Source organism: Sceloporus occidentalis, unplaced genomic scaffold (genome assembly GCF_023333645.1).
Source record: "Sceloporus occidentalis isolate IW3139 unplaced genomic scaffold, rSceOcc1.0.p SCAF_1, whole genome shotgun sequence".
Taxonomy (NCBI): domain Eukaryota; kingdom Metazoa; phylum Chordata; class Lepidosauria; order Squamata; family Phrynosomatidae; genus Sceloporus; species Sceloporus occidentalis.
In genome coordinates this window covers 204,849,694-204,868,455 of record NW_028316981.1, presented here as the reverse complement: position 1 = coordinate 204,868,455, position 18,762 = coordinate 204,849,694, and the positions used below count along the sequence as shown (strand labels likewise).

Sequence of the window (18,762 nt, the reverse complement as noted above, 5' to 3'; positions counted from 1 at the left end):
GGCCAAAAGAGCACAGTGAGTATTTCTCTGGGGATCTGCCCTTAAAGATACACATTTCCTGAGTGTTTGGGTATCTACTCTCTTTCCTCCCAGAACCAATGGCAACAAAGCCCCTTTAATGACATCAGTCCTCTTCACACTTCCCAATCTGGTTTTCTAAAACAGAGATGACTAAATCCAGATGATGAACCTACTCATAGTTTAACTCAAATTGGAATTCAAAAGTGGAGAGGCCTTGTTTTGAAATAGGAAGGCAAGCAGGCACGCAGAAAAGACAAGGGATCTTCCAAACTTGGATGTTCTCTCTGGTTATTGTACTATCCCATGCCTAGGCTCATGTGTTCAGTCAATAGGAAGCCTTTAAAATTAATTAGCTCTAATATTATTACAGAACCTGATTACCAGTGAAATGGCTAGATATTCAGAAAACGACTAAAACAGAGGGCTTATCTACATCAATTATAACCCCCAATTTCCCCCCTAGGCTCATTGCATACAAACATTACACAGGCCCAAACCCCAATTCAGGTCCGAGCTATTTACACAACACATGGACTCAGTTTGTGGTTTGCATCCCTTGTCCTACATTAAAAAGACTTCTTTTGCTCAAGAAGATCTGGAGCAAAATGCAGGGACCATAGCCAGCTCCCTTCACACACGGTTCCTGTGAGCATCCCTGCTGAGTTGCTCTGCGGGCTCAGAGTCACTCTGAGGTCAGAACATGGGGCCCAGCTTTGATAACATGGCTGGGCACTTGGTTCTGACCTCAGAATGATTTGCACCCACAGTGGCAGCACTAGCCAACTCTCAGAGACCATGTGCGAAGGCAGCTGCCCATCATTTGCTGAAAACCTGCAACAGCCGGGGTGGGGGGAGATCTGGAGGAAATTCAGGACCAGAATACTCTAGAGGCAGCCCAGAGTACCTCCCTTCCCCAGCACACAGAACCATCTCTGCTCCAGAAGGTACTGCTAGGAAGCTAGCAGCTGCATTATTAAGAAGCTAGGAAGTTCCTAGACCTTTATCACCTCCTGGACATGATCCAGAAACACTGCAGCCTGGCCCAAAGAAGTGCTCTCTGAGACACAATGTGGTTTTTGAGGACACAAGAGCTCTGCTCACCTTTGTTCCTGAGCCCTCAAAATAATGTGTGACAAACACAAATGAAATCACGAGGGCACAGGACACACACACACATTCTTTCACTCTCTCTCTTACACACACACACACACACACACACACACACACACACAGAGAGAGAGAGAGAGAGAGAGAGCCAAGTCTTTTCCAAAGGATTAATAATTTGGATCATACAGCCGTTGTCTGGCTGTGACATGGATCCCCACCCAAATTTTAGCAACTGCCCATCTCGGAGGGGAGAGAAAGGCCACTTGCCACCTCTCCTTTATCACCCTATTATAATAGTTCACCTGGGCAAAGGAGTATTAGGCAGTGCCACAGCATTTTCACTGGGAGAGAAGAGTGCAACACCCATCACTCATTCCTGCTGCACTCATTTGGATGAGCACAATGTGTCACTGCATTGATAACAGTTGTTTGGGATTCTGAAGATACCATTCAATAACCCTCAGCAAACAGCTGCAGAAGCCAACAGCCAATCAATACAGAATCAGTACAATTAAATAGCTTATCCCATCTTCGCCCATGGAAAACCTCATAGAAAATTTCAATACAATATTGTTGCTTTACTGTGCTCCACAGAAGATCTTGTGAGTTCTCTCTTTCATTTGGATTGGTTAAAATGTCCAACCTCTATTCACCCTCAAACTTTAAAAATATTGAAGTTTTCTCCCAATCTTTTGTTTTACTTTTCTTTCCCCTTGTGCTTTATGAGAGACAAGACACATAGAGCACCAACAGCAAGGTCACCCTTGCTTTTCAGACAGTGCTAATGACTCCTGTCACTTTACTGCCATCTCTCTTTTCTCAATATAACTGGACAGTTTGCAGGCTCTTCTGATGAAAAATGAGCAACCACAGAACCATGAGTAAGACACTGCCTCACAAAGGCCATTTCTCTTGGTGCCATCCACTCTCACAGCAACCATTAACCTATCTGACCCGAAGACTCCTGTCCTCCTCTCAGTGCACAGATCTGATGATTCTGAAAGCATTAGGGTTTGAGTCCCTTAGAAAGTGGAGGCAGCAAGGAGTTTCATTCCATTCAGTCTTTTTGACAGGAATGGGGTAGTTTTGGTCATCCAGATGTTTTGGCCTACAACTGCCAAGAGTTCTACTCAGCATGGCCAATAGTAAGGCACTGTGGAAGTTGTAATCCAAAGTGTCTGAAGCATCAAAGATTCCCCATTCTTGTATTATGCACTTCTGGCATCAATCTGAGCTGGTCTGCCAATCTCTAACTGCCAATGCCAGGCAGAAAGGGTTTCCCCTACAGAGATGAAGCAACATCCATAGCTGCTCATGTACAGTGTCGGAACTCAAGATAACGTTCAATATAAAACTTGGACTTTAAGGTGAACAAATTTCTCTGAGGTGTGTCACTCCAGTCTTTCCCATTTCTAAAGCAAGCAGGATCTAAATAACATGGAGACCCACTTTTTACCCAGTGTGTCTTGACTGGTCTAATAGGCAAAGAGACATACAGAGAGATCCATACTGCCAAATCAATGGCATGCAGGAAGGCAGATCTTTATGTCTGCTCCTTATGTCAGTTCTGGATTTCAATGGTGTTAACTCCGTTATTCACAACCATTTTGATTCTTTGGGATTTGATTCTTTGGGGTTATGACTTAATTCCCACATGGTTATGGTGCTTCCTTTTCCTTTGGTTTGCTTGGGGTGCCTTGTAGTTCTTTTGTCTTCTTTAACATTGAATACACTTCAAATATAATGCTGTGCTCTGCAAGGAAGATGAGGACATTTCAGGAGCAGTGATAAATATACTGCTGTTCTCCTTATTTCTGGCTCATTTTGTTTCATTGCATTGATATGAAGTAAACTAGCGCAGACATGAAAGGAGGCGAGTTATATCAATGGTGGGTATTTTTATAGATGGAGGGATCTGCTGGCTTACACAGAATGACTGGAATGGAATCAGGGTTTTGTTCTAGGAAGAAAGATCTCATCATTCTAAAGAATACATCTCTGGTCCTCTTTGAGTTATACAAGCAAACTGGGTAACAAGCCACCCCTTCACATTTTCCAACATTAAGAACACATCCAGCGGCAATCAATTCAATTATAAAGTGCCTGAACATACTTGAACTTCTAGAAGAGGATCAAAATGCCTATGGAAAATAAATACACATTACCAGGTGTCTGTACAATAAATGTATAAGTATATACTGTTGAGAACTGTATGGGCAAGTGTGACTTGCTGCAAAAACAGAGAGGGAGAGGTCAGTGGAGAAACCTTCCAGTCAATGAAAATGAACAGTTTTGGCTGGAATTACTTCTGACCACCAAAGACCTGGCTCCCTTTCAACATCCAAAATACTAACTATGTTCCTTCATTTTTTGTTCTTGAAGGCTAGCTATCACTTTTCAGTCCCTTGCAGAGTGTAAGCTCAGGGATCACATCAACTGCTCATTCTGCAGCCTACCTACTGGCAGGGCTTCCTTCACATGTAGTGACAGAGTCCGACAGCACAGCAGCATTTTCACTTCGTTTCTCTTCCATTTTCAATGCCACCTTGACAAAGGCGACTCCATTCGCAAGGCTAAACAAATCAGCAAGCTTTTCATTTGTCCAGTTACTTTCACTGCTGCTGAAAAGCAGCAGATGACTTGAGAGATGAAAGTTACAAGCCAATGAGAGAAGTGAAAAAGACAAGGGAGAGACATGTATCATGAAACCTCTCCCTTCCCACTCCTTGTTTCCTGTCCCACTTTTCTTTTTATTTATAAAAAGAAAGGATTGGATCAATTGCTCTATGATAAATTAACTAGGCAAATGCAAGTCAGAAGCCAAAACATCTCCAACGACCTGTACAGAAACAACAAAATTTTACAATTGAAAATGTCACTAACACCCCATTCAGGCAGATGTGTTAATTTTGTTTGTTTTGTTTTTGCAAAGGACAGGTTATCAAAGAGAGAAAGAGAGAGGGAGAGTGATATGTGATCCCACCAGCCTGCCTCAGTTGCCCTAAGTAACCTTCTGCTTGAGGCTGGGTGTTTCAGGTCTATAGTCCTTTCTCTCAGAGATGTTACGCTTCACCTTGGCACTAAGAGGAGACTCTTGGTTTAATGAAGGGCTTGAGTGGCATTTCTTCAGTCCTGGGCCATCATTCTCACCAGTGCTCAGTAACTCTTTTCCTGCTCCCTCTTTGAGAAGAGACACATATGTTTCATAGCGCGTTTTCTGAAAAAAAAAGGGAAAAGGGGGTGGGGATGAGAAAGGAGTTTCAGCCCACAGTACAACTACTGTAACTTATTGAGGAAGTCAAGCAAGGTGAATTCATGGTAGATTTGAGAACCTATTCACTTGCAAAACAAAGGGTATTAGTTGGGTACATTTGGACTGTGGGTAACAAGAATACTAAGGTCAGAGTGAAAGCTGGAACAAATTTAGTGATTGCTCCTGAGGTGAAACAACTGAAGCAGTGTGATGACCTGAGAATCTCAATTAAACCAGCATTAATTTTGGGGAAAGTGAGAAGTCCTACACATTCCTAGGTTACCAGCGAACTCAGTCTAAAACGGTCGGTCTCCAGCTCAGGCAGAGGGCTGCACCTTAGGCAATGCTAGGACCCTTGTGGAGAGTCCATTCCCTCACCATATAAGACATTTATTAATTAATTCATTCAATTATTATGTGCCTTTCTCCCAAATTGGATGCAGCTCACAAAAGATGCTTAAAACACAGTACAAGTTTAAAACGCAATTAAAACACTACATTAATATAACAAGTCAAAAATGAAAATCCTTAAAATACTAAGGGGCTATACAGATTGCCCCTAAGGGGTGGCATGCAGCCGCCCCTTTCCTGGCCGGATTGGGGCCGCAGCAACCTCATTTAAACTGGTGGTCCCTGGAGCTGCCAATTTGTGAGTTACTGGCTCCATGAAAAGTTTCCAGGAAAGAAACAGCTGTAGTCAATGGCATAAATATGTTGCTGCTCCCTGGCACATGGAAGGAGAGAACTACCTGCCAGTTCACCAAGTCAAATCCTTAAGATCTAGTCTCTGGAGAGCACAAAAAGGAGCCACAAAAAGCAGCTCCTTTTTGCGCTCTCCAAACGTCACCATAGCCGTGGCTGCAGGGAATATCAATGGCAATAGCACATACATTTCTGTACCACTTTATAGTACTAAGCACTCTCTAAGCGGTTTACAATGTGTTAGCCATCTAGCCCCAACAAGCTGGGCATTCATTTTACTGACCTACAAAAGGATGGAAAGCTGAGTCAACCTGGAGCCCTGCCAGATCAGACTCACAATGTTTTGGCTGCAGTTCTGGCATTTAACTACAGTGCCACCATGGCTCCTCCAGCAGAAGGAGATCCTTACTGGGATGAGAAGCCATTGCAGCTCTTAACTCAGCCGTAACTGCTTCACCTTCCACAGCAGCTTCTACTCTTTCTGCACTTGTACGTGCATTTAGATCACATTATTCTCTATGAACCAATCAGATCCCTCCTTGATATTTTGGATATATCTGTTTATAGCAACTGTTGGTGACATCACTGATTCCCCAAGAGCCAGTGAAAACCTAAACATTTACATATTTCCAATAGTATTGTGCTTTTGTCTCAGGAAGTAATTAGATTGCTACTTTCAGGGCTTTGGGGAATTACATCTTGGTAATTGCCATCAAAATGAGAAGCTCCCCTGGGATGAGTCACCCAACAAGCCTCAGAAAAACAAGAGAATGGGAAAACAAGAAACCTCTTAAAGAATCGAGAGTCTTAACTAGCAAATTAATGGCATAATGTAATTTTTTAAAGGGATGACAGTACACCAATATTTTTTGCTTCAACAGGCCAGTGTGCCTACTCCTTCTAAAAAGAATAGGGCTGATTCAGACTTTTTCCCCATAGCTGACTGACATGCTTAAGAAGGCACTTAGACAAAATAAGGGGATGAAGATGACAATAAATTAAAACAGAATGGTGGTGCCTAGTTGGTGCTTGCTTCGACGTTCAGACCTTTAAAGGTTCAACATCTTATGTCAACGTGACACAAATACTGGGGATGCTAAGAATTGAGCCTGGAGTCTTATACATGGAATGTATACCCCTGAATTATAGTCTTTCCTATAAATAAAGGGTGAGGAAAAGGTGGCTTGCTAGGCCATTTTTGTAGCTGCCCCCCCCCCCCCCCACTCCGGTTAATATCCCATCCAAACATCCTCGGGAACATTTAAGAGAGGAATTTTCAGGGGATGTGAGAGTGGGTATTGCACTCCCAAGTGTCTTTGTGGGCCAATGAAACCTTCTAACCATCCAAATATTCTTTACTCAGGTATTGTTGTGTGCCTTGAAGTCATTTCTGATGGCAACCTCTATCATGGGACTTTCTTGGCAAAATTTGTACGGGGGAGGTTTGCCCCTGCCTCCTTCTGAAGCTCAGAGGGTGTGATGTTGCCAAGCCTACCCAGTGGGTTTCCATGGCTGAGCAAGGATTTAAAGCATGGTCTCCAGAGTTGGAGTCTACTGCTCAAACCATTATAGCACACTGGCTACTTTATTCAGGTATGCATGATTCAAAGTGCTGATTATAAAGTCCCATATTACTCAGGTCCTGGTTATCTCCCATATGGTATCTTCCTTTCTAAGCTGGTCCAGGCCCTGAGATCACCAGGAGAGGGCCTTCTCTCAGTCCAACCACTATCACAAACATTGTTGATGGGGACATGAAAAAAGCTTTCTTAGCAGCTTCCGTTAGACCAGTGGTTCTCAACCTTCCTAATGCCACGACCCTTTAATACAGTTCCTCATGTTGTGGTGACTCCCAATCATATAGGAGTGGTGTCTCGGTTCCTATGCCCATTGGAAATATGTGTTTTCCGATGGTCTTAGGCGAACCCCATGAAAGGGTCATTTGATCCCCAAAGGTGTCGCAACCCACAGGTTGAGAACCACTGCACTAGATTGTGGTAGGCTAGAATGCCCCCAATTCTTTTTGTTCTTCAGGCAAAAGCCCTTTTATTTCAACAGGCTTTTAAAATAGAAAGTTTTTAAAGACTGGGCTAAGGAGGCTGCTGTATTGCCTTGTGTTAAACTGAACTGTTTTTAATAGTGTCTTATATTTTTAATTGCATTTTATCTTTCTAAGTATAGTTTTGCATTAGTGTAGTGGAGTCTCCTTCCTTAGAGGTCTTCAAACAGAGGCTGGATGGCCATCTGTCGGGGATGCTTTGATTGTGACTTCCTGCATGGCAGGGGGTTGGACTGGATGGCCCTTGTGGTCTCTTCCAACTCTACGATTCTATGGCCTGTTACAGACAACCAAAATAAAGCTGCTTTGAGTCACAGTGGAGGTATGGTGTTTCAATGATGCATGCGTCCTAAGAGTCCAGAAGCCGCACCACAGCCACGCTCCAGTCCTTAGGGATGGAGCGTGGCTTTGGGTGCGACTTCTGGACTCTTAGGACGCATGCATCATTGAAACACCATACCTCCACTGTGACTCAAAGCAGCTTTATTTTGGCTGTCTGTAACAGGCCTATGATTCTATAGTTTAATTCCATTGTGATATTCATTTTTTCCATGCTTTCAGCTGTACTGTTGTGTTTTAAATTGTAACAGAACAACACTCAGAATCTCAATTTGGGGAGGAAGGAGGGATACAAATAACAACGGCAACCACCACCACCCTGCTTTGCTTGTGGTAGGTGGACTGTGACATTTAAGCAATTTTCATAGAGATAGCCATGTTAGTCTGCTCCAGTATAAAAAGAAGAAAGTCTTGTAACTAACCAATTTATTTAAGCATAAGCTTTCACAGACTACAGCCCACCGCTTCGGATGTGACATTTAAATGCATCACCTCACAATTACCAATCCGTGCCAAGGCAGAGCCTGCAGGAGATCAATGTATTTTTTTAAAACACCAAATGGATGAATTTTTTTCACTGTCTAGAATAACATGAAGTTCTCTGTTATGGGCAGTTCTATCTGCAGTCTCACACAATGGCTCTGTGATTAATTCAAATAACTAGTGATTAACTGGAATTCAGAAAAAGGCTTTTAAGACATGCAAAATGAACACTCTGGCCTTTATGGAATGATTTATTTAACAATGAGTCTGCTGACCCGTCCCCACTGCTGCAGTGCAAATGTTGATAAAGTTCTACCAATTGCCCACACACTCTTCAAAGGGGAGAAAAGTCCATTGTCGAATTATTTGTATTTCAGAATGAAGGGAAGGAGTACTGCATTCTCTTAATTCAAAACAAAATTCAGGTAATCATTACTATTCAAATTCAAGAGGACTTTGAGGTCTTTTCAAAGGTGCAAGAAAAAAAGCAAGGGCTCTGAATGGGATTTCCAAAGAGCCTTTGAAGCGATATGAGTTGTGCAGAGAAAGATGACAAGAAAAATTCACTTTAAAATTAAATGAAGAAAGACAGTCATGCACTCAGTATCTATAGTTCCAGCAGCAGTGAGAAGACAAATAAATTAAATAGCTAAAGTGTGTCAAGTCAAAAATATGGGAAATAGTGAGATGAATATGGATAGAAAGTGCTCTAGACTGATTCAGGCTTCATCAGATAATGAATATGCCAGAAAGCTGGAAAGAGAGGAAATGGGGCTGCAAATGCTGCGTCATCATAAAGTACTTCTACAGCCCTGCATGCTTGCCAGTCAAAAGTTATAGTATTTCTCCCAGTTTTTCTTTGTTGTTGTTGTTGTTTTTTTTTTTTTTTAATTTTATCAGGTTCTTCAGTTAGGAGATTAAGAAATGACTAGCTATCCTGAAAGACACCTTGGTTATCCTAGTTGATCTCCCTTATGTAACCTCCAACGGTGTATGATATTCTACAGAGTACTAGCAGGTGAGAGGGGTGGGTAAATAAAAAGTGCATCCATCAGGAAAAATGGGCACAAAAATTGACAATGTTTTTTGAGGGTTTTTTGCACAGACTTCTTTTCTTTTTCTTTTTCAAAAACCTATTATAGCTGCATTTGCTAACTGCAGAAAATGTGCACCAAAATCAACCTGCTGTCAGGCAAATGAAAAATTCAGCAAAATTTGAGAAATCCAACAAAACCAAATTTTGTAAATTCATCCATCCCTAAGCACTGCCAAATTTGCGGAGTTCATATAAACATGAGGACCAGACAAATGTTCCCAACATCCAGAAGTTGAACACTTCTTACCTTACTTGTAAAATGACTGTGCCTCAGGTTACATCCCAGAATTAATTCCAGGAGAAACAGATTCCTCAGGGGACTGATCCATATGGAAAAAATTTTAAATGCTACTCTAAGACATGGAAGCCAAACTATTTGAAAAGTGATACATATCAATGGGAAGAGGTTTGATAGAGCCATTTTACTGGATGCTATATAGCACCTACTCATCTTCCATGATTGGCTTAAACTCTGCCTATATTCTACTTAATCAATAAGCTACAACAGTGCTGTGAAGCCAGAGCTCCTGGGGCTGAAGAGAGCTTAGACCATGACATCCTATATCCTGCCACCCACATCCACTGGTTCTCCTATTCCCTCTGAATTTCGATGTTATTCTCATAGTAACAGTGAAGAGAATGCTTTCCCCCAGTAACAGTTGTGAACTCTCCATATAGTGATGTAAAGCATTTGGGGCATCTTGATTTGGAACTGGGACTTAAAACGCATTACCTTTACAAAAAAAAATATGCCCTTGGTACAGTCAAAAATTGGTATAGTAGGTTTGTTGTTAGGGATTTATGCAGCTTCTGCCTTTTTTTTTTTACTGTCTTTGAAAGTGTACCTATAGGGACTATCATAATGAGTGCCTACACTTCAAAAATTTACCACTAGTCTTGGTTGGCAACATAGGAATCCAGTCTTTCTGCCATGCAATGACCAGGTCTGCTGTACTGTCATGTAACAAGCTCTTATTTTCTTGCCATTTATTACACAATTGCTGATCACTTATGTTCCTGCAAAACTGAGTCAGTACAGAACTGAACCTGTGGAGCTTCTAAGGCTCTGTCTACAGAGACTAAAACCAATGTAAATAATACAGAATAAAGGCATGCACATGTCTTCCACGAAGAGAGAAAAATAGGACTAAATGCCAATAAAAACTTCTCACTGTCCATAATTTATGATGGATTTTTACTTGAATGTGTGACAGCAGACCAGCTGGGTCAGGCTAAAGATCTACTAGGTCTAGCTCCCTGTTTTTAATATCAGCCAACCAGATGGTTCTGGGTTGTTCACATGCAAGACAAAGACATATATCAGTCCCTCATCCTCTGCTACAGATATTCAGAGGTCTGTGGCTTCCAGAAATGGAGGCACACTGACAAACAAAATGTAGACATGATCACAGGTGCCAAAGAGGTCATGCATCAGGAGTGATATTTCTATTTTATTGATATGGAGAAAATGATATCCCACCCTTCCACTATCAACACAGCACTCATTAAAAAAATTCTATGAAGGAACAATAAAAGAGAAGAAACAACTAAAAATGATGTGGTCAGCGATTATAATCTAAATCAGATAAACCCATATAAACAACCAAACAAATAAATACATAGATAGAAAGAACCAATAAAAAGGCAGAAGACCGATAACATTCTCCATTACAGGAATTTTCCATAATTAGAGTAGTTAAAATTCAAAACCTGATTTTTTTACTTGGGTCACAAACTATACTATTTCCAATACACAATGAAATATGCAAAAGAGCCAAAAATAAAGATGCAGGTTTCAATTCATGGGGGCTTTTGGGAATTGAGTAGTTGCTGAGAAAGGAGCTATAAAGACAGGATGCAACATTTTTAAAATTATGTTTTAAATTATATAAAAACATATTTAAATTATATTGTGGCCACTATCTAGACATTTCAGGGTGGCATACATTAAAGCCAATGTGACAAATCTGAAAGTGTGTAAATTGAAAAAAAATTGAAGACTAAAAACATAATAAACAATTTAATATGTTTAAAAGCCAGAAGAAAATGTTTATTATGTCTATAAGGTTTATTATATTTCTTATATATTTTAGATTTATATACAGTGGGCCCTTGGTATCCATTGGGATTTGGTTCCAGTCTCTCCCCGCCATGGATACCAATATCTGTGGATACTCAAGTCCCATTAAATACAATAGCACAGTCAAACAGTGGCTCTTATATAAAATAACAAAATTAAGGTTTGCTGTTTGGAATTGATATGTTATTGGAATATTTTCAAGCAATGGATACTTGAAACCATGGATAAGGAGGGCCAGTTGTGTTTCTATAATTTTCTTTATAGCTTTTCTAGTTACATTTGTTGTGAGATGCCTCCAGTGATAGTCATGGGAGACAAGCAGGATACAAATCAAATAAATAAATAAGATGGATGCTGACTACGCAGTATCAACTTGCATGGACCAGTGTGCAAATGTACCTTCAAGTCGACTTCTGGCAACTCTGAGAATAGGGTTCTCTTAGGCAAGAAATACTCAGAGGTTGATTCATCAGTTCCTTCTTCTGAAATACAGCCTTCAGCACATGGTATTTATTAGTAGTCTCCCATCCAAGTACTAACCAGGGCAGACCATGCTTAGCTTCCAAAATCAGACAGGATCTGGTGCCTTTAGGATATTTAGGCCCTTTGCACAGCCCAGACCAATCCTCAAAGGTCCTGCTCAGATCCTGTCCTTGAAACAATTGGCCATCTTGAACTCTGTGTCACAGAGATTCCTCTCCTGAAATTCTGTGTTCCATCTGGTTTTAAGGCACAGTAGGTAACCTGTGCCCCTTGACCTGTTATTGTGGAGAACATGAACATATTTTCAAACGTCCTGTGCAGGTAATCAGTTTAGATCTCTGCAGGAGAGATTTGTCCCTTCTTCAGTGGATTTGTCCCTTCCTCAGTGGACCTGTGTACCACTAGCTTCTGATGTGCTCACTACTGGCAGGCAGCCCCCAAGAGACCATAATCAAAGGAATGTCACCATTAGCAGATAAAAAGTGGCCCATCTCTGAACATTTTTAAGCTGAAAAGCTTAAACTGAAGAGTTCTAACTTGAAGAGGATGCTTCTCCCTTCAAGGTTACCTTTATGGATGTTCACTAACCAGCATATTGTAGTGGTTAGAGCATAGGGCTATGACACTGGAGACCAAGGTTCAAACACCCAGTTAGCTATCGAAACCCACTAAGTGACCTTAGGCAAGTCACACTGTCTCAGCCTCAGAGGAAAGCAAAGGCAAACCCCCTCAGATCAAATCTTGCCAAGAAAACCCAGGGATAGGTTCACCTTAGGGTCACCTTAAGTTAGAAACAACTTGAAGGCACACAACAATAACTAATATTGCATCCACACTCATTCAGTTTTAAAACACATTTAAATCTAGTCAATACCCACACAAAATGTGCTTTGAAACAGTTATTTAAAATACCATTACATCACTCATTCGCTTGGTTTCCTTCTAATTTCTACTGTCTCTTTGAAAGGGTACTCAACATACCTCAAATTCCAGATAATGATCTTTGAGTTTGTAGTCTTCCACTTCCTTGCCTTTAAGTTTCTTATCTGGTGGATAGGAGCGATGCTCAGCTAGTTCAGTGGTGATTTGCTTCAGCTTGCTTTCATGGGATTTTAGCTGATCATCCTGCAGAGAAAAAAAGTATATATGCTTGGTTTTGATTGAAAGTAAGATTCTGCATCTGATCTACTCCTGAAAAAGTCTTCACTTGGGTCCAGTAACAGCAAACTTTGGAAAGGAAGAAGATTACACACAATGTGAGGAAAGCAGTATGAGTTTTCACATCTTTCTGGAATATTAAGGGACTGGGATTTTGTCATATCCAAAATGAATCACAACTGGGGCTCCCAGATCTCAGAGCCTGGCCCAAAGTCTCCCGTTTTCATTCATATCTCCGAGTAGGAGTTTGGGTGGACCTCCTTCTAGGCAAAAGGAAAGGGTTATGTGAACATCTCCATAGTAATATTGCAGCTTGCTACAATTTGCAAGACTTAATTGATTTGTTTCTGCAACCTGAAAAGACTCTCTCTTCTGTCCATTTACTGTGGCACCTCTGCTCTACTTTGCATCCACCTACTGGTCAGAAACAAGTAGGTTATTGAGCTTTATCCCATCTTCTTATGTACATGAGAAGAAATCATCCCCTCATTTCACCTTGATCTGAGAACAACCCCTTTAACATTTCTTTCTTAATCTCCTAACAGGACAATATGGTTTCTCTCTCTCTCTCTCTCTCTCTCTGTGTATGCGTGTGTGTGCGCGCGCATGTTTGAAGGAGATGTTGTGAGCAACTGCAGTTGATATATGTGCAGATCACTTCATAAAATCATCAGCTGCCATCCCTAGGTCTCAGGTTTTAGTCCAGAAACCTCAGGGCCTGGGGCAATTCCAAACTGGCAACTCTAATTACAACATTAAAATCTGAGATTTAAAGCGAGCTACTTTGCCACGTTATCATCTATAACTGCAGCTGCTTCTTCTGTCCTTCTGCTTCATCTTCATCTTCAAAATAAAAATGAGTATCCTGATTCAACTCCATTGCATAGGCGCATTACAGACCACCCAAAATGGGCGATCTGCCGCCGCCGCCATTTGCAGCACGGAGGAGCCCCAGCGTACAAACCGTGCGGCTCCTGCGCGCTGCAAAAAGAAGCCCCAAAATGGGGCTTCTCTTTGCAGCGCGGTTATGACGCCACGAGGCGCCAATGGCGCACTCACAGCATCATTTGCATTGTGTGACGTGTGGACACAATGCGTCCGCTACGTCAAGATGGTGGCCCCCATGTGGATGGACGCCGCCATTTTGTACGGACTTGGTCCATACTAGGGTTGAGGGGTGTCCGGAAGTGACGCCCCTTCTCAACCCTACTACGCCCTTTCCTAACCCTAATACAACCCTTCGGCGCATCTGTAACGCGCCATAGTTTCATTTTCCTCACATACCATTTCCCCCACAGTATATTGCCCCATAGCCAATATTTCCCCCCAAAGAATAAGGGAAACGGTGTGTGTGTGTGTGTGTGTGTGTTAGAGTTTACCCTCTCCACAGGACACAATCCCAATCCAGATCGCCCTGCTCTTGCTAGTCTTTCTGTTTTCAAAAATGGCAGGTATTCTGGGTCTTATCTGGGAAGAGAAACAAAGCCCGCAAGGTCCTATGAGTAGTCACATCATGATTCAAGGCCACAGCTTCTAAAACAGCAACCAGACAGAGTTGACAGTTCACATTTCTTACTCTGCAGTATCAGTAGGAGCCTACTGGCAAGTTCCCTAGCTGACAGATAAAAGCAGACAGTTCTCAGCTTGTCCCTGGATTTATCTCTTTTGAAAACATAACACATTTTCCTCCCTGCCTTTTGGCTAAAAACAGCTCATGCCCTTTCAGTCCCTGTCTTGTCTTTCTACTAATGTGCAAATCATATTTTTCTTATCGATTTATTAAATGTTACTAATAGGTTTACTAAAATGCAGCTGGACCCAAGCTTGTGTATTGCGACAAATAAAACAACTGTTTTGATAAAATAATTTGAGGATTATTACATGGCAAATTGAGGGCCCAAACAGACGGCCAAAATAAAGCTGCTTCAGGTCACTTTGGAGGTATGCTGTTTAAATGACACACGCATCTTAAGAAGCCAGAAGTTGCGCCAAAGCTCTGTTCCAGTCCTTAGGACTGGAGCATGGATTTGGTGCAGCATCCGGCCTCTTAGGACGCATGCATCATTTAAACAGCATACCTCCAAAGTGACCTGAAGGAGCTTGATTTTGGCCTGTCTGTTCAGGCCCTAAGTTTACAAACTCTGCTCATGAGAAGTAAGGAGGGATGGGGATGGTGTGAGAGAGGAGCAGCCCATAATGCTATATCTGCACTGTGGAAATATTCCAGGTTGACACCACTTTAACTGCCATGCCTCAATGTTATGGAATTGTGGAAACTGTAGTGGCACCAGAGCACTCTGATGGAGAAGGATAAATTTCTCACAAAACTACAATTTCCAGAATTCTGGAGCATTGAGCCTGGCAGTTAAAGTGGTGTCAAACTGGATTACCTCTGCAGTGCACATGCAGCCTATGAACCTTGCTGCATCACATCAAAGGCCCATGGAGCCCAATGAGCAACCAGATGTCCATAGGAAATGCACAAGCAAGACAAGGTGAAAGAGCAGGGAGGCAGACAGCTTTTGTCATGAGATGGCTCTGTCTGTTGATCTGTCTAGCTCTCTCCATTCCATTCTGCTTGAACATAACTGATTGGATGAATCAAGGAAGTAGTTTTGCAAATGGTGGAGAAAGGATAAACAAACACATAAAGGTTTGATCATCAATACCTGGGGTCACTGGGCAAGGAAGACGTTTCTCCTCAACCAAACAGTATTTCCAAACTCATCCCTTAGTTCTTCCTATGTAAGGAATTTGCCATCCCAATGGGACAAAATTTGTCCTCTAGCACGGCCCTAGTTGGTCATGAGCTCACCTATAATGGTACTGAGGAGGTGGGATTCAGTGCCTTTCTTGCTTTACATACTGTATATACTGGACTGTAAGTCGACCTCATGGATAGGTTGAGGGCAGGTTTTGGGGCCAAAATTATGTATGCTGAGATGACCCACGGATAAGTCAAAGGTAAAGCTTAGGGGAGTGCAACAAAGAATCTAAAGGATGAAGCAAAGGAAAACTATGCCAAAGAACTTACAAAATTCCAACAGGCACAACAGTTTGTGTTCACACTAAAGGTTGGATGGATGCTTAGGTGTGGGGAGTGCTTCCGGGACATACTACACTCTTGCCTTTCAACAGGGGATGGTTCCTTTTTTAAAATGAGAGTTAAAGTGCAGTGCTTAAATTGAGCTGTGGATAAACTGACTCATATTTTTGCGTCAATTTGACTAAAGTTCCTAGTGCCCCCTTTCTTTGCTTAGGGATCCGTTCCAGAACCCCCTCCCCCCAGTAAAGAAAAATATGTGTATGCTGGAGCCCCATTAGAAGTAATGGGGCTCATGCTCGTGCCACACTGTGGTGTGCGCACCACAGGCACACACCCCATTACTTCTTCTGGGGCTTGCCAAGGCTTCTTCCGGTGAAAGCATCCAGTGTATGTTGGAAGCCATGTATGGGCCCACCTGTGTATAACACGGGCACACCGTACTTGAGCATATACAATAATACAAAAAATATCTTATCCATCATGCAGTAACATTTTATTTGTTATGATTCATATTTTTATCCACCTCAAGGGTGCTCAAAACATCACTTCAGTTTGTGATATTAATGGAGCCAAACCTGTCTGATCACCTTCAGAGAAACCAAAGATTCCTCCTGCTGAGATTTTGAGAAAGCTACGTGTGGACAATAACTCTCAGAATCCTCCTGCCAATAGTCATGCTGAGTAGCGACTGTGGGAGCTGTAGTCCAAAAAATAATTTTTCCTTGTGCTAAATATTCCCCTTTCCCTCATAGTGATAAGGTGTTTTGTTTTTACTGGAGAAAGAAAGATTAACTTTAAGTGATGGGAAAGAGGATCTGATGTAGTTGTCCATTTCTCTGATTGATCCTGATCCACATGGACCTAAACTGATCCTCAAAATATAACACGGTTCTTTGAGCAGATGATTCACACTTACAAGTCCACCTCCCCACATCTGAGTACTTACCTCTTCTGTAGTTCATTCTTAGGAGAGAACTTTACATGGCTATAGTGTTTGCAATGAGGTTTAGATATGTACTTGAAAACAGGGTTGTGTATTCATTACCTGAGATAATTTTGTTGTAGAAGCAGGTAACAGAGGGCGGCTAAATTTCTTCTGGGATCCAATAGCAGCAGGAAATGGTGGAGCAGAAAAAACAGCTGCCACAGAATTGATCTTATTGATCCACAATTCCATTTCTTCTGGGCTCCTGTGTAAGAAAGATACATCAGTTAGGGTGTCTGCACTCAGACATGTCTCTTTTGCTTTGAATTCAATATCTGCTGTGACAAAATAGGAACTACCATCTGGAGTCCCATTTTCTACTCCAGTATCTCAATATGGGCACTAGCAGCACCGCCTGGAAGATTCTACCTATTCGTATTTCTTCTTTATCCTTTGTTAGAGCTTGGATTAATCCCAGAAGCATCTCCTCACAGTTGGGCATTAATTATCTTAGATAATTATTCATTTAAATAGTTCTTTTTTGTTCAATGTGAAACACTGTCACAACATGAACACCGGCAGGGCCAGAGCCATGGAAGGTGATGAGCTGCAGTGCCTCAGTGCCCTCAAGTATTGTTATTGCTGCATCCTTTCTTGGAACCGGGAGACCTAGAAACTGTGGTACAGACACTGGCAACCTCACAACTTGACTTCTGCAATGTGCTCTACATGGGGGTACCCTTGTGCCTATTTTTAAAATTGTATATTTCATTTTTCTCAGATTTCATAAAGAGGTTTTCTTTTCTGCCTGCCTGCCATCTAACATAGCATTGCATTCTATCAGGCCTACATGTTGTCCATGAAGTCCAACAAAGAATGGGGAAAAAACCTGTGGCAACTGCACTAAGCAACCTTTCACAGGTCACATGATTAAGCTAGTAGATGGCTCCAATGTGGTCAAGGAATTATTATAACATTTGTTTATGGAGCCTGTGGTATTGTTGTTTTGTGTAATTGCTATTCCAAGGTTAAAAAGAAAAATGTGAAAAGAAATAGCAAACAAAATAAAGTCCCTGCAAGAAGAGTCATGAGGTCACCAGTCACAAGTATATTTTATTTGACTCATGCTCAAAAAGAAACCAAAGCGGAACATACTGAGCTTGGAAAAGCAGCACTCTCCAGTCAGCCGTCTTGAGCTTAAGGACATTTGGTTTCTTCTCATAGTCTGTTGCCTTCGATGCTAATGAATGGTGCACACTGACTGCATTTTTAAGATCTTCCTCTGACAGTGCCTTGTCTGGTTTGTATTCATCCTGTAGAAATCAAGAGAGTACAAATTATTGTTTAGTGGATTAAAAAAAAAAGCCTGACTAAATTGCGAAGAAAGTAATACACAGAACATTTTTGTAAAGAGCTATCCAAAGTGTCACAAATGGAAGTGTGTGCAGCTGCAATCCTTATTCAGATTTCTGCCATATTTTAGGGCTTATTTCAAGCACAACTGAAACTATAAAGCTGCAAAGTCCTGTATGCAAAAGAACATAACTTTCAGGTAAATCTGTTCAAGACTGTATTGCAAAAAGATCCTGATTCTTGTTTAGCCAGCTTAATGGCACAAGAAACGCCTTAGAGCCCTCAGACTGCAAACTTATATACTCCTACCTGGGTATAAATCCAAATAAACTCAGTGGGACATGCTTGTGAATAGATTTATATGTTTACATAAGACTGTTTAACTAGAGAAGTCACAATATGAATCTGCCAGATCCTAGAATGACTTGTGATGTTCCCAATGAAGTTTCATTCCCTACTAAATAAAAAGAAAGAAATGAAGAATGGATCTGCACAGTAGCCTACCAGAGTACAATTTTGCACTTGTTTCTCAAGGACTTACAGTTCAGTCCCACACACATCTACTGAAAAGTATGATCTAACGTGTTCAATGAGATGTATATAAAGCATCCCCAGTTTGTATCTGTTAAATCTGACATGGTATTTTTCCCGATTAAA

The 18,762-nt window shown here is 41.5% G+C and overlaps 1 protein-coding gene across 5 annotated transcripts in view; it reads right to left on the bottom strand.

Annotated features, from left to right (window-relative positions):
* Positions 1–441: 441 nt before the first annotated feature.
* LOC149323252 (PH and SEC7 domain-containing protein 3-like) overlaps positions 442–18,762 on the bottom strand; it is a 191,253-nt gene continuing 172,932 nt past the window's right edge. For all 5 annotated transcript variants that reach the window (XM_089488646.1, XM_089488647.1, XM_089488649.1 and 2 more), the window contains 4 exons: positions 17,908–18,065; positions 16,873–17,017; positions 12,605–12,748; positions 442–4,345 (listed from right to left, as the gene is read on the bottom strand). In XM_089488646.1, the coding sequence (XP_089344772.1) occupies positions 4,130–4,345; positions 12,605–12,748; positions 16,873–17,017; positions 17,908–18,065 (663 nt within the window). In that variant the 3' untranslated portion in view covers positions 442–4,129. The remainder of the gene's footprint in view (positions 4,346–12,604; positions 12,749–16,872; positions 17,018–17,907; positions 18,066–18,762) is intronic.